The 16,076-nt window shown below is 44.4% G+C and overlaps 1 protein-coding gene across 9 annotated transcripts in view; it reads left to right on the top strand.

Moving 5' to 3' along the window:
* Positions 1-16,076, top strand: part of KLF7 (KLF transcription factor 7) — a 111,714-nt gene that overhangs the window by 31,170 nt on the left and 64,468 nt on the right. For 8 of the 9 annotated variants that reach the window (XR_016468343.1, XR_016468342.1, XR_016468344.1 and 5 more), the window contains exon 3: positions 14,794-14,917. Coding sequence is in view for 2 of the 9 variants with exons in the window: in XM_031601264.2 (XP_031457124.1) it covers positions 14,794-14,917 (124 nt within the window). In the remaining 7 variants the exon portion in view is untranslated. Of the gene's footprint in view, positions 1-2,324; positions 2,494-14,793; positions 14,918-16,076 lie in introns of those variants that run through there. The other variant, XR_016468345.1, reaches the window with a different exon arrangement.

Below are 16,076 nucleotides of genomic sequence, written 5' to 3'. Positions count from 1 at the left end.
TTCAAGCTGCAAGTGACAGTCTTACACGGCTGTTCCTGAAGTTAGCCAAGGATGTGACATGTTCACCTAGGTGGGATAAACTTGTGGAATTTCTATGTTCTTATCACCCAGCAGGTGGCAATGGGGACAAAGAATCCTGAGAAAACTGTTAGCCACTCTTGCAAAACCTCCACCCTTTGACATCAAAATCACACAAGATTTTGCATGCTTTTGAACCCATCCTTAGGTCTGGTCAAATTTTGTGTCCTTCCCCTGGATAACATCAACCTGTCAAATCTTGTGCTTTACAGTTATTCCATGATTAGAAACATTTCTCACTGACATCATGATACTTTAATAGAATAGCCTTAGACTGCACACAGTATTTCTCACTGACATCATGATACTTTCATAGAATAGCCTTAGACTGCACACAGTGCGTGCCATTGTTGTGTCTGTGTCCATCCACAGCAGTACTCAGCATGGTGAGAAGGGCAAGTCCATTTGCCAGCTGATGGGGGAGACCTGTATTGGGATGAAGTCACTGCAGCTATGTGGATACAGCTCCCATCACTTCACATAGTGGGTTCTGCTCTCTGCCTGAGCTTGCCAGTTAAACCATGAGTTTAGCCAGTCTGTAAATCATTTACTGGTGTGTGGAGTTGTTCTTGTTTTCATCCACTAAGTTCAAGAGAGACAGCAAAGATTGTTAGGGAAAAACAGGAAGGTAGTAGACAAGAGGCAAGAGAGAACCCAGAGGAGGAGCCCTCCTCTTTGCAGCCAAATAAGCATCCTATACACATTTACATCCCAGCTGTCCGCAGCTGTGTAGAAAACATGGTTTTATTTTGCAGCATGGACTTGATACATCGTCATTGTTGAACTCTTTGCTACAGGTGCTGGGAGCTGATAGGAACCTGACTCCCATTGCACACAGGGGAAAGTTCAAACTATCTGAGTATCTTTAGAATCTTGGGAGCAATCTGAGTGAATGTTGGGGAGTCATGTGATAGGAGTATGTAACTAGCTTATTTGGGTCCAAGCACAAAGTCATTTAGATCCCCTTGTCCTGTTTCAGTGCTCTGTTCCTTTGAAATCACTAACAGCAATCAAAGTGGTATAGTCAAGACATTACATCTTTTACTCTGACCTCTGCAGTGGAGTTACCTCACAGGGAGCTCTGGAGCTTCCTGTAGAAGAGAGGGACAGAGGGGGCTAGCTGTGGAAATTTGGGATTGAACTGTAAATGGCAGGGCTGCCTCCTTTCCCATGTGCACCTTTGGCACTGGGGACAAGCAGCCCTATTCTCCATCAGTGCTTTGTTTTTTTGTGACAGGTGAGCCGTGTATCCTGTGAGTTTTGAATGCACCCAGCAGTGCCAACAGCTAGTAGCCACTAGGCTTAGTCAGCAGCTGAGCTGGGGGGTCTGAAATGATTGCAAGATATTTTCCTTTGGCTGGTAGCTTGTTAGTATGTCAGGAGGGAACAGTCTGCCAGTGTGGGCTCTTTGCAAGTGGGCATGAGTGCTTAGACAGACAAAAAGCTCTCAGCGTGGGGCAGGGAGGTAGATGTGGGCTGGTCATACAACTTGCATGTGCAGTGTCCACTTGCTGGATGAAAGGGATTTACTGCCGCACATGAAAACAAGAAAGCCACAGGCTGGGGAGCTGCAGGGTGGAAGGCAGTGGAAGGAGGTTGCATTCCTTTTGTTCATACGTAACGCTGACCAGACAGAGGCTGGCTGGCCTTCCTCACAGCAGGATGAGCCAGACAGGGCTGGAGGCAGTGCAGACTGATAGCAGCTCGTGGGTTGGAACCCGACTCCTCCTGTGGCTTTGCTTCACTGGTCCCACATTGCTTGTGGTGCTGTGCAAGCCTCTCTTGATGTTCTCCTGTATCTCGTCCATTCAGAAATTGGGATAGTTCTGTGAGGCCCATCAGTGGTTGAACTGGTTATGAAAACAACTTCTCAGTGACCTTTGGAGAAGGAGAAACAGTTATCTTTCATGGAGAGAATTTAATCTGGAAGAGAAAGGGGAAACGTCTGGGTGGAATGGGAAATTAAAACATTTGATTGGATTTGAGGAAGGCTAGAGCACCTAAAGTGAAGGATGTGTAAAGGAGCTAGGAATAGTGTCAGGACTGTCTGTCTGTCTGTCAGAGGGCAGCAAAGAAGCCATGTCGGGCTGAATTGGTGGCTCTGCTTGTAAACAGGAGCTGTAGGGTTGGAAAGGCTGTGCTGCCAGCATGGGGATGAAGCAAAAAAAAAAAACAACCTAGCAAAGGAGTCACTGGGACTGGCACTGTAACCCGTCTCTAACACATTCTCTCACACTTATTCACAGAGCAGACATCAGTGTCTCCTTTAAGAGACAGGAATTCTAGTCCAGTCTTCACACAGGCATGGAGATGAATTGCCAACATAATGGAGAACAGAGAGGAAAGGAATTAGCATGAGCCAAAGAAAATGTATAGTCATCAGTACTTCCTAAATTAGAAAACAGGATATTGCTGGTGAGTATCTGGATGCAAATACGTCTAAGGGGGAGCTGGCCTGTGACCTATGGAAAGATTAGTCATGAGGAAGTCGCTGATTCCCTTGGATCAAAGATCTGTGGAAGAGATTTCTATCTCCTGACCAAACAGCTCACATCAGCCTTCCTTGCCATAATGTACAGGGGAAGGTATGAGGTAACATGGATGCTTTATGGCCAGAGATAAAGCACCATGTATAATCTAACCAGGAAATCCTGAAGATTGTGGTAATGATAAAAAGTGACCCGTAGAGCATTTTGCTGGGGTTTGCATTTTGTGAGGATCAGGTTTTGAGTTTTTTTAGTTTACACATCTAAAAGCAGGATATCTGATACAACCTCAAATCAACTCCAATCAACGTAAGTTTGCCACCTCACATCTTTACTTATGTTTCTAAAGCCAAAAACAAGCAGGAGATGCCCATGTAAACAGATAGTAGGAGTCTACATACTGTCTTAAGATAGCTCTTATTTAAGTGGAGTTTGCTTCACGTTGTCATGACATCTTATTTTAAATTATGCAGTTCTTTGATCCAAAGTGCTGGGTGAGAGTAAGCAAAACAAATAAATCCACCCTGCAGGAAAACACATTACTATGTTTGAAAGAAAAAGACAAGAGGTACACAAGAGTATTAGAGCATTAAAGAAAGCAAGGATTTTGAGGTGGGATTTAAAATGACAGAGGAGAGTTTTCCAAAATTGCTGGGGCTAGAAGTGGAAGTGTCAAGAATTTGGAAATGATTGGAAAAGAAAGAATTGAGGTGGGAAGGCTGGATGATAAATGAAGAAGATTAATTTAAAGTGAAAGAATAATAGAGAAAATGAAGACCCTATGCGTCAGTGATAACCCATGGATGGAAGCTGCAGTGCTGTTGTGCTGATGAGGTGGCACTGGTCAACAGGGAGCCAAGGATGAGAAAGAAAATATATAAGTGGCCATGCAAAGCACTAGTTCTGCAGGATGCAAGCTTCTGAATAATGAGAAAGGGAAAAACAACTGGGAGAAGAGTATATCTAGAACAGGAGGAGTAATAGCCAGGGCCTGGGAATTTTTTGTTGTACGGCAAGAGATCCACAGCTTTGCCACATTTCCCCAGCTCTGTATGCAGGGCTGGGACATGGCAAAGGGACACAGAGGAAGCTCCCATGGCAGCAATTGAAGTAGTGGATGAATGTGTTGCTGGAAACAAGAGCAAAGGAACTGAGGCAGGAGGGGTGTGTAAGGAAGACCCTTCATTCATGCCTGGGTTTGTTCTGAGGTATAGTTGCATTGCCAAATTGGAAAGAAGTGTTTTGTTAGTTCTGTTTTTTTTTTTTAATTTAATCTAATTAAAGCTGATTAAAAGAAGCCCAACCTGATCATGAGCTCTTTAAAACCTTTTTCTTTTTGAAGCCATTTAACCATTTGGCAAGATTAGAGGGAAGTCTTATGATTTCACTGTACTGGGCCAGATCCTCATTTTGTTATTACAGTGAGAGCTCAGGCTGAGACAGTGCGCTTTGTGAGTGACACAGACAGCAGGAGAGGCCCTGCCAAAAGCAGCCCTCAGCATTTAAAACACCCATGCTGTTCACCATTGCTTGATTGCTGCTACCATAATCTCCAGTCCTGTGTTTCTGCTCCATCATTTGCCAATTCAGTAGCACAGGTAGAGAGATGGTCTTAATATTGAGGCTTGAAAATAGAAATAGCTATTGTTTTCCATATGAGATGACTTTTGGTACAAGGGAGACGTAGAAAGTGATGCGTGCTGTCTGTCAGCAGCAGTGGGAGGGATAGTACAGGTGTCTCTGAGTGCTACAGCAGGCCACTGCTCATTTGTCTCCCGGTGTATTCCTCACATCTATCCATCCTTGAACCTCTTGGAGTCTCCTAGCAAAGAGTATGGAGGATGTGACTCAGAGTACCACCTCAGATGAGCAGATGGTGCACATGGTATAGCACCACAGTGTAGTCTAAAAAGTGTATTTGAAGGTAGGTGAAGGGCAAGCATACGATGCAGCCTGAAGGGCAGATTTCATGTGTAGAATTGTCTATTTCAGTTTTGGTGGATTTCAGGAGAAAGCGTGTTTGTGTCTTCAGAACACTTTTGTTTAACAGCGCTGTCAAAAGCCAGTTGGTTACCAAATGTCAATCAGGAAATGGTAGTGTACAGCTGTAGGCTGAAATAAATATGGAACAAGAACTTTGAGTGAGGGGAGTTTTAAAGACCTGTGCAGCCCTTTTGGAAAGGGGAGCACAAAATGCTGCACAGTACTTTCTTTACCTGCAGATCTCTGGGCTCCGATACGCCTGGACTCACTCCTATCACCAACGGAGAGAACTTAATAGATTAGTTGGACAATTTTGCAATGTCATTCTAGTTTTTTATGACGACCTTAAGTGACCATTAGAGCACTAGAAGTGCATATTAGTTCTTGGAAATGAATGTCATAAAAATACAAGCATTCGTACCTGCATATACTTTTGTTCAATCTGTAACTGTATGGAACTGCGTTATGGTTAATTCTCCATGAACTTCCATTTGGATGCCTTCCTGTTGGTCACCTGCAACTTAGCTAAGCTTTTTCCTTGAAGCTGCAATTTTCCACGTTTTGTAGTTTTCCAATGTAGTTGCTGTCAGTTATTTTAGAAGGTGGAGGAAAAATATTTGGTTTTTAGGAAATCATGGCACGTGTGCTGGGGATGGGCAGTGAGAAAAGAACCTTCCTCCGTGCAACAGGGTGAGCTAAAACTCGGCCTGTGTAATGGGAAATAATTGCCTCTGAGTAGAAGACTTCTGTCTGTGAATATCTGGTTGAAAATTAACTTGAGAGGACTAAGCTGTGATCTGTCATAAAATGATTTGGATTTTATTGTCAGTCCTTTGCAATACCCAGTGAGCCACAAAGGTGATTCTTTTCCAGGGCTTTGTTTGCCGCTGGATGTGTGTTAGGAAGGTTGTTTCATACACAAGACATCTATGTCTTTTAAGATTTCTCTGTGAAGATGCAGTGTCACCCAGCAGTGGGATTTTGTAGTACATCTATGCTGTTCTTCATTTGGCAGCACGAATGACCTGGGTGACTTCCAGCCATGTGCTTGCATTCTCACTTAGAACTGAGGAAGGGGAATCATTTGTGCACCCCCCAGTCAAATCTGATATTTGAATGAATGAAAGCAAACTAGTCTTGTTCCGTTCTTTTTGTTCTTGACAAAACTGAGAACCAGAGGGGAATGGGTATTATTTTCCCTCGTGTTTTATTCTTGTGCTGTGTCTGCTACTCTGCATCGCTTTCTTTCTGTCATCTTTCTCTGATTTTTCAGTGGCAAAGGGCAGAAAAGGAAGCGACACGTAAATAGAATGAACCATCAACACTGCAATGCTTTGAATAATCGAAAAATCACATTCATTAGCAAAAATGTGGAGTAAAACCAATTTAAAACATGAATAGTTGGGAAAGTGGGCGTGTCTTCATTTGTTTTGTTGTTTTTTTTCTTGGTCAGTTCTTGTCACTGATAAATATCTTTTGTGTTTACTTTTGTTTTTTGCATGGTATTTCCCAGAAGCTCTTGGACTAATAAGCAAGTGTCCAAGGAGCAGATCTGCTGCCTGCTCTGCACTGAATACACATGCGCCATGTCCTGTGAAGGGCTCTCACCATTGTTCACTTCCCAGTCTAATTTACTAAAAAAGACAAAGGTAAAAACTGTTCTGGAGTCCTGGACAGATCACAGAATTATAAAATCATAAATTCTGACCTGGTGAACTGCTGAATTTTTCTCCTTTTTCATCTCCTGCTGCTGCTGCCTCGCCTTGCATCTCTGAGCTCGCGGAGCTGTGCTGAATTTGAAACTGAAAGCCCTCAGCCAAGATTTTTTTTTAAGTTCTTACTACTTCTCTTGGGGACCAAAGCAGTGGCAGCCCGAAGCAGCACAGAATGTGTAATTAGGGCAGGCAGCGATGCCTTGCTGGTGGGGCCAAGCAGGAGGAGAGGAGGGGATGCGCGGCACAAAGCACAGGGCGCTGACAGCCCGGCCGGGTACCAGCCCTGCTGCACAGCTGCTCTGCCCTCGCGTTGCCAAGCAACTCCATCCATCCTTTTTTCAAAACATTTTAATTTTCCTCCCCCCTTCTCACTCCTTCTGGAGGGCTAATTGGGGAGCCACGCTGCTGGCGATGCTGCTGGGTGCTGCTGGCCGTGCCACCCAGCTGCCGCCCCCTGGGCTGGCAATTAGCAGGCAGGAGGCCGGCGTGCGCCCAGGCTGGCGCCGAGGGGATTTGGAAGGGCGGCTGTGTTTTGGGGCTTTGTCTCAGTGGGAGTTTGAATAGGCCCAGGGAGGTAAAGGCTGGCATCAGCCATTCCACGCCTGGTGTGGGGCACGGGTTGCAGTGGGGTTCGTTACAGGTGGCCTCACGAGTGGGATAGAAAATGGAGTATTGCCATCTCTTTGAGCGTTGCTGCATGCATTGCTTTCCTCTGCATTTCAGCTAGACAAGTAGGCTTTGTGGATGTGTGTTATGTGCTTGCTCTGTGTGTCTGTAAGAAATAAGACTGAAAAAAATCATTTATTTTCACATCCTCTGCAGCTGGCTTGGTAGAGGAGCTTTGACAAGGGCCCTGGGGACTAATCCGGAGCTTTGAGGTTCGTGGAAAGACTGATTGGACATTGGATCTGGCTCTTAACCTCTTTCCCCCCCATCTCTAATACAGACATGATTAGAGCCATCTCTCTATAAGGGCACTTCTGACCTTTTTGGATGAAAGGAGCTGTTCATCATTCACGGAAATGTACTTCTTTTACACTTGATCATCCCTGCTCGCCTATAAATAGGTACAACCTTCTCACATTGTGTTTTTCACAATTCTGTCACATTCCTCTCCAGCCCTGCACTGTCTGCTGCCAGCTTTTCTCTTGTGCTTTGTCACCCTTTCAAAGGCTTTTCCATCTTTCCAGCAGGTGGCAAAACTGTGAATAAAATGCTTTTTTTTCCCTTTTTCCTCTTTTTGGGTAGAAAGCACTGGCGAACCACTTAAAATACTGACCATGCCCCCCCTTGCCTTCCTTTGTTATAATAAAAATAATAATTACGCTTGCTATTTCTCCAACAAAAATCAATTAGGAGTATATTGAGGAATGAAAGGCTCAGGAAAGTATCTGAAATTGATTTTTATAATTAGTTTTACTGGTTGATGGGTCACGTGTACATACACTTAAATAGTGGCATTGACTTCCAGAGGATGTGTGTGTTAAATAGCCTGCTCTTCCTTTTTGCTGAAGGCATGAACCTTCTGACCTTAAAAAGAGGGTGATGTTGTTGTGTGCTGAACTGCAGCCACTCTGTAGCTTTTCAGAGAAGTCCCCAGCAGAGCACTCTGGAGCCCTGTGGGGGTAACTTGCTGAATTTAGCATGAAAGTAGAGATATTTGACAAACAGCAGATCTTGGGATACTCTTCCTCTGCATCTTGTATTTGAGGGAGTGTGCAAGTGCAAAGACGGAGGACAGACACGGGTGTAAAGGAGACCTATTTGCTTGGGAGATTTCATTTTTTCCAGACTCCATAAATCTGAATTTCCTTCAGCAACATGCTCCTGTTAAATATCACGTAGCACTTTTCATATGAATAGAGGTATGACCAGTCACATTTTCTGTTATGTCATGTGATGTGTACTGATATTCAGCTAATAAGAAGAATTATGGCTTGGCTCCATTGGTATGCCACGCATGTAGCTTGTAAAGCTCTCAGGGACCCTTACAGATGAAGAGCGCTACATAAATATAAAATATTGTTAATGTGATGTTCCACATTAGGCTTCCCATTGTGCTGTGGCAGACTTTTGTAATAAACTGTAAAGCAAATACAAATGTCTGCCTGGCATTTCTCCACAAGGCAATTTGGGGGGCTGCTTTCTCATTTGCCCCCCTGGTTGCTGGTGTTCCTGAGCAACCTCCTTCTGCATGGACAGCGGCGCCGGCACAGAGTTGTCCCACCTACAGGGACGTGGTGTGACGGTGTGCTCCCAGCTGCCAGCCCAGGAACAGTAGGTCCCAAAAGGATTTCTCAGAAAGGGTTGCAAGGAAAGTTATTAGAACACTTTCTTAAAAAGCCAGTGGGACTGCTTGGTTCTTCACACATTTCTTTGTACAACTCAGGCCCTTAGAGCATTTAATTCCTCTCTCAGCTGTAATTTGCAGTTTGTCTGATTCTCTGGGAATGCCAGTCTTAAAGCAAGCATGGCTTTCAATATATTGAGACTTTTTAGAACTGGTTTCATTTTGAGTATTTTTTAAATCACAGAATTTAAAAAGGAAGGAAATGTTTTGTGTTTCTTTCATAAACTGAAACTGTATGTAAATAAGTAGAACACATGGTGATTTTTCAGGGGTGTTTATTTTTTTTAAAGACACATTTTTTCTGTGTACATCCTATATTAAGGAGCTCTTATAGTGTAGCATAACAAACATTCTATTTGATTGCCCTTCAAAATGTGCATGCAGACAGCATGTGTTCTTTTCCTCAGTTTCTTTAAACCTTTCTGGCCAACTTAGTCATACTGATAAAAGAAACCTCTTAACTGCACCGCATTTTAGCACTGAGATATTCTAGCAAGAGGTTTTGACTGTGATCCCCCCTTACTTTTTTGGGTTGGTCTCTTTTTGAAGATCACTGCAGGACTGTGGGGCTTTAATGGCTTGCTTATTTTACAAAGCAAACTGTAACCAACATGTCTGTGCTGTGTGTTTAAGTTGAGGTGCATGGGGAGCCAGAAGGAAGCAAACAGGCATGGATAACCATAATATGTTTCTTTATCACTGTGTGAAACTTGAGCCTTAATGGGCATATTTCCAATGGAACCAGCCATTGGGTTTCACCTCACAGCTCTGCCAGCCTATGCTGTCTTACTATGCAGATACCCAAATCTGTGGGGTTTTCTTCTAAAGTCTTCACTCTTGAAATCCAGAGAATAGAAAACAAACCCCTTTCTCTGTTTAGTTTGCTTTTATTTTGTTTTGTTTTGTTTTGTTTTAGTAACTAATATTTCTAGTTGCAGGGCATCCAAGAGAAGTTTAAAATCACGACCCTAAAGCAGAAGGGAAATGGTCTATAAGTGTTACTGCTTTCTCCTTTAAAATCTCATTATTTTGGGGGGCAGATGGGTCTCACAGACTTTTTAAACCCTTGGGGTTGGCAATAAATAGTGCAAAATATAAGATGTATATTATCCCTAGCATCTTCCTCTGTGTACTGTAGTTTTGTGATCATGACAACATCCTCAGCTGATCTTGGTTATGTACGTCCATGTACATAACGTTTCTACTAATTGATCTCTCTTGAAAACACTCCTCTGAGATGTCTATAGTGAACACACTTCTTACTCTTTGTACAAAGGAAATGTGCCCAGATAATTTCTAGGGGATGTACATGGCAAGGACAGGACTCTGTATTTTGAGAAGAGACAACATCCCCACTACCTTGTTTTGTGACAGAATAATTGTTGCTGGGGTTATATAGGGTATGCAAGCTGAGTATATGGGAAAGAAAACCTGCTGGTCTGCATTTTGTGCCTAGAGAGCAAAGATACAGCTGGGGCTGCTCGCCTAGCTGCCCCATACAACCAGAGGAGAGGCATTTACTTCCAGCTTTAGTCCTACTACTCTCTAATGTGTCATGCTCCACACATTCCTTTGTCTCTCCATTAGTTTCAAAAGGAGCAATAGGTGACTATTTCAGATGGTTTTCAGGATGTAAAATGGCATGAGATTAAGCTCACCAAAATGGGAAACGACTGGCACAGTGTCTTCATGGCAAAACCAACCCAGGTCAACCAACAGCATTTGCCTGGGGATCTGCTGTGTGTTTACTGTGGTGGTGATACTGGGACTGCATGTTTCACTCTTCCATTTTTCAGATTATAAACTTCTGGCTTTCAAGAGAAACCTATTCCAGTCATGTGTAGGTGCTTAATATTTAGCTGTACATCTGTCTTAGTCAGCAAAGTGACCTAATTTGAGGGGTGCAATAACTCTCTCTAAATTTTACCTTTTATCACTGCATGCTTCTTATAAATTTACAAAGTTCTTTGTTCCAGACTGGACTAAGCTAGATGAAATGAAAAGGGATGGAGGGCCAGACTGTAACAGCGTGCTTTGGGTGTAGTTTCTAAAAGGAGGTTGTGTAATGTGTGTATGGGAACTGTTGATCACGGCCTGAACCTCTGATTGACCACCTGAGACAAGCACTGCGTCAGCCATGGGAGCACAGGTGAAGGCAATTCAGCTGTGTGACCGGAAGGGTGGAGCCTGGCTGCTCTCCTAGACCCTATTTAAGGGCTGACCCCCATTGGGGAAGGATCTTTTTCTGGAGATTGTGGAGTTTACTGTGAGCCTACAGCACTGGTGAGCATTTTCATTTTTTTTTGATTATCTTTCCACTGTGATAATCTTACTTAGCTTAACCTCTGTACACCTATTGATTGTACAGTTGTACACCTACTGATTGTACAAATGTGCCATAAACAGAAGTGGAATAGAGGGCTTCTTCCCCAGGCAGACCAATCTCAGGGTACAAATAAATGCTCTGGGAAGATGAAAGGCTAGAAATGGCCTAAGGACTGATCAGTAGTTTTCCACATAGTGCTCTATGTGTTCATAGGCATCTGCAAGCTGCTGTTAAAGCGCTATCACGATGCCACTAAGGATGTGTTCATGTGGGTATTTTCTGCAGTTTGAAACTCCACTTTTAGGGCTGGTCTTTGCTGCCCTCCTTCCCAGCACTGTGGTTCAGCCCAGAGAGCAGACACAGAAGTACAGTATTGCAGAACCACAGAGTTGTAGGGGTTGGGAAGGACCTCTGGGATTCATCAAGTCCAACTCCCCTGCTAAAGTGTGTTCCATGGGTTGCTCCACCACCCTAGCTCAGTTCTAGAATTTTTTCATACACAAGTGGGACTTTGTGTTACCTGCATAATCTGATGCTTAAAATCTGCATTGCTGGCTGCCTGCCCTTCCCAGGTGTGCTTGTGGACACGTAGAAGCTCCGCCAGCTCTGTGGTGGAGCTTTCTGCAGGCACACAGCTGGGAATTGGCTTCTTTTTGGGTGTGCACTGTAGATTTGAGGATTTGTGTAAGCACTGCACAGATCCTTGTGTTGAACAAGGATGACTTAAGGAGCAGAGCTCCTTCCTGAGAATGCCTTTCATACATGAGGTTTAAGTTGAGTTATTAATTTTGAGGAATTAGACCCTGAAAATTGTCATATGGCACATTTTTAATTGGATTTTAAAGCTCATAATTAACTTGCTAAAAAAGGGGAGATCCTCATTCTGTAGAAGTGAGTGGGAGTTTTGCCGTTGCTTTCAGCAGAGGAGAATTTTGCCATCTATCTTTTTATTCTTGTTATTCCTCTACAAAGCAGCAGAGCAGCCTGGCACGTGGAAATGAGCGTTCCCATTTCTCCTGCCTGCCTTTCCAGTAGTGAGGTAGGAGGGGCCTCTCCCCCTCTGACGCCCACGCTTCCTGCAGACGTACACCTTGGCAAGATAGCTCTCATTTCATCTGCGAGTAAGATGAAAGCAGCCATTAAAGATGCAGTTTGTTCTTTGTCCTCCCATGCAGAGATACAGAGATCTCTCTCTCCATGCCCGCTCGGACTATGAAGTGGCTGAAGGAGAGCAGGATGCTGCTCTCCCTGAGGTCTCTGCGTCAGGGAGTCTACAGGGCTTTAAAGGTCACCGTGCTCCTTTGCCTTCACTGTGTGCCACGCAGAGCTCTGCACACCAGTGTGCTCTGCTGTCGGAGAGCACAAGGAGGTGCACTGACATTTTGTGTGGCTTCAGTTACAGAGGATAAGCATCTGAGAACAGAACTCAGCTCAGGGCAGTGTAAGCTGCAAATCGAGATCGCTTGAGAGAGGAGCCCCCGGAGCAAGCAGTGGAGATACGTGGCATCCTGTGGGTTTACCAGTAATCATGCTTGGCATTTCTGTCTCTTAACCTATATATAGCACTGTACATTTTCAAAGCTTTTGACAAATGTTAACAAGCCAAACCCAGCTTCACTCCTAATAGCCCTTGTTTCACAGAACCATGTGATGTTTTGCCTTCACCCTTCTGCTCTCAGACTGGCCCTACCTGCCAGATTTGGCTGAGCACTCATCTTTCACCTTTATAGCACATGTAGCAAATGTGATGTGAAGTGCTTTGTCTGCCTTGCTCTCTGCTCTCTAAGGCAGGCACTAGAGAGCATCAGAGAACCAAACAGGCTGAATTATCACTGAGGTTCATTTACTGACAGCTTTTTAAAATAATGCACGCAAACTGTTCACATGGAACTGCTGCACCATCTCAGACGTGACCAGAGCAGGGGAAATCCTTCTTCTCTGACAAGGGGGGATGAAATACAATGTGCTTAGTAGGGTGTCATGGGCTGTTGAGACAATGCTGAACAACTGCAGCCCTGGTGTCTGGGGCAGTGCTGGTAACAGTACTTGAATTGCAGTTGAGTAACCAGCACAGAAACAGGACACCAGCACTTGGCTCACTAGCAAGAAGTTTTTTGCCTTTTTTTCCTCTGAAAAAAATCTTTTTTTTTTTTTAAAGAAAAAAATCACGCCAAAAACCATACAAATCTGCAGAGCTGACCGGTCAGGCGCAGTGTAAGTGTGAGATGGGGTTATTACTGTCTTGTTGGGTTTGTCCCTATGGTGGGTTGTGGCATACCATAGAGACATCCAGGCTGGCCTTCCTTGTTTCAGAGCTGAGGGGACAATTTGATATTCTGATGAAGTCTCACTGGCTGCTGCTCCCTCTTCGTTGCTTTACCCAGTGAATCCTTTAATTGAGTTACTGTGCTTAATGTCTGGTAAAGTGGCTCAGCTCCAGTTAACACCTCAGCCCACTCTGCTGTCTGGGGTGGGTGACCATTGTAAAACAGAGCTGCCTTAGCAATAAGTCTGCAGACTCACTCACAGCAGAGCATATTTTTATTATTAAGTATTTTGATACAATTCTCTTGCCCTCTTTGCTTTTCTTTTTCATTTGGCCTTTCCAATTTGTCACCTTGAAATACATAGGTCTACCATAATGAGATCTCACTTCTTTACCTGCTGAATAAACACACTAAATATAGAAATCTGAGTCTCTGCACTGAGACATTTGCCTGCTGTGGCCAAGAAGAGAGGTCATATGGATTGCAACTTCAGATTGGTCAGTGGTGTGTGTTTTTTTTTTTTTTTAAGATTGCCTTCTTAGCAATTTTAAGAATAAATAAATAAGTAATAATCCCTTCTCTGTTTATAGTTGCTGGCTTAGGATCTTGGTAGTACAAGTGATTTCTTATCAACATTTTATCTCAACTCCCTCTTCTCCTAATGCATCTGCACTGTGTTGACTGTGTGGGGATCAGTGATGTTGAATTCCTACAGAAAGAGAAGCAATGGAGCATTTCCTCGTGGGGGTGATGATAAATTTGCATGCATATGAATACATGTGCACTGAATGAGAAAAGAGGGGTGGGGGTACCAGTCCTGGGAAGCCTCCATCAAGAGGTCTGAAGGATGCTACACCATGGCAGCCTGATTCACAGAGGCTGCTCTTTGTTAGAAGATAGCTAAATGTGAACACAGCGGACCAGTTTCGCTTCTGAGTTACTGCTGCACCATTTCACTGCTTCAGTGATATGATTGATATCTGGGGGCAGAAAAACAGCCCTAAAAGTTGTTGGGAGCAACTAGAGAAGGTGCAGCTTTAGAAGACTGTGGGCATGGAAACTTGGGGGAGCGGATATCAGTTTGGCCATGCAAGGAGTGAGCTGCAGCTTGGGAAAAGCATGTGGTGCAGTGGTGGTGGTTGCTGTCGGAGGGTGTGGAGGGAGAGATGTGACTTGCTCCCACCTGTGGTGTGGTTACATATTGGTACAGCCATCACAAGTACCAGAGCAATTAGCCAACAAGAGCTGAGCAAGCTGCAGGGTTGACTGAAAATGAGGCTCTAGCAGCACAGGGCAGAGGATTCTGGAGATGTGCTGGGTTTCGCTCAAGAGCAGTTAACAAGCTTTGTTAGAAATGGGAAACAAGGTGTAGGGAGAACTTTAACAGATCTACAGAAGCTGAAGCTGGATCCATCCACAGTACAATGTGTCATAAATCTTAAGTTGTTTGAGTTGCACTGTGGCCTTGATAGTGTGACTGTGCACTAACCTGCCTGGGTGGGGAATGGGTGAGGTGGAAGACACCGGACTTGCAAGTGGAGTGCTCAGTAATACTGCTGCGCTGACTCTTCTCTCCTCCCCTCTGCAGGTGAGAAGCCTTACAAGTGCTCGTGGGAAGGGTGCGAGTGGCGTTTTGCACGGAGCGACGAGCTCACGAGGCATTACAGAAAGCACACGGGTGCAAAGCCCTTTAAATGCAACCATTGTGACAGGTAATGCAGCCTCCTAATGTGGTGTTTAAGCGAAATGTGGTCTTTGTGGGTGGTGTGGAGCTACCAGACCCTTGGCAGCCTGGCCCCTCCATGTCTTGTGTCCCCCTTCCTTAATCCCTCAGCCAAAGGAGGGCACAAAGAAGGGGTGGGATACAAGTCTCACCGGAGCCTGTCCATGTTTGTTGTGGGCACAGGACTCGATCCACAGGGCAGCTTATTTAAATACTCCATAATTAGAGTGGAAGTCCAGAAGGCCCCAGACCTGCTGTTATCAAAGTAGGTCCACAGAGTATCTCCACAGCTTTCCATCTTGTTAGGTCAGTGTCCCTTGAAAAGCAGACCTCCTTTCCCACCTGCCTCCTTCAAGGGCTACCCCAAGCACCTTTGCTGGCTTCCTGTATGTTGGCAGGGTGCTTCATTTTCAAAAGCACTAAGAAGGACTAATTCAGGCACATCTGACAATTCAAGTTCATGAGATTGTTTTGTGTAGGATCAGTGATTGATGCATATTCCTGCTGATGAGTGAATCTTTTCTCCAGTTCTAAATTTCAACCTTGATGTCTGTTTGATGTGGGAAATACTCTGCCACTTTGTTTTGAGTGGGCGCAGATTTAAAAGCCTGATAGGTGCCTAGAGCCAGGCTTCTCGAAGAGCTTAATATGTAACAGTCCTCCTCTGGGCACTCAAAAATGAGGGACCAGGTTTGCCTGGAGAGCTGGGCACCCAGCAATTCCCATTGAGAGCAATGGAAGCTGCTGCTTGCAGCCTGCTTTTTGCTGTCCTTGCCACTTCAGCTGCTGATTGAAAAAGCTCCTCTGAAAAATTGAATTGTCCTTGCTTGGTGCTGAGTGCTTTTGAAAGCTGGTTCTTTGAATGCAGAAACAAAACCAAAAGAAAACCCTCCTCCCTATCCCCAGTCCCAGATGATAAGAAATTAGGGTGGAGCAAAAGCAATTACCACTGTAATGACTCTTGACAGCACTGACAGGATCGAACAATGAGCACTTCTCCTCGTACCCCCCAGCTGGAGGCTGGCAGTGCCCTGGGTAAAACCTGGATGCAGTGTAGAGCAATCAAATAATGTGCTTGCATCTGAACACGTTATCTGGCTAATCCTATTTGTATATATATTTTAAAAGAGACTTAAGAAAATTACCTG

This window comes from Phasianus colchicus, chromosome 7 (assembly GCF_987193195.1).
Source record: "Phasianus colchicus chromosome 7, bPhaCol1.hap1.1, whole genome shotgun sequence".
In the NCBI taxonomy this organism is placed as follows: domain Eukaryota; kingdom Metazoa; phylum Chordata; class Aves; order Galliformes; family Phasianidae; genus Phasianus; species Phasianus colchicus.
Note: the sequence above shows the minus strand (reverse complement) of the source record. Positions and strands in the feature narration are given on the sequence as shown.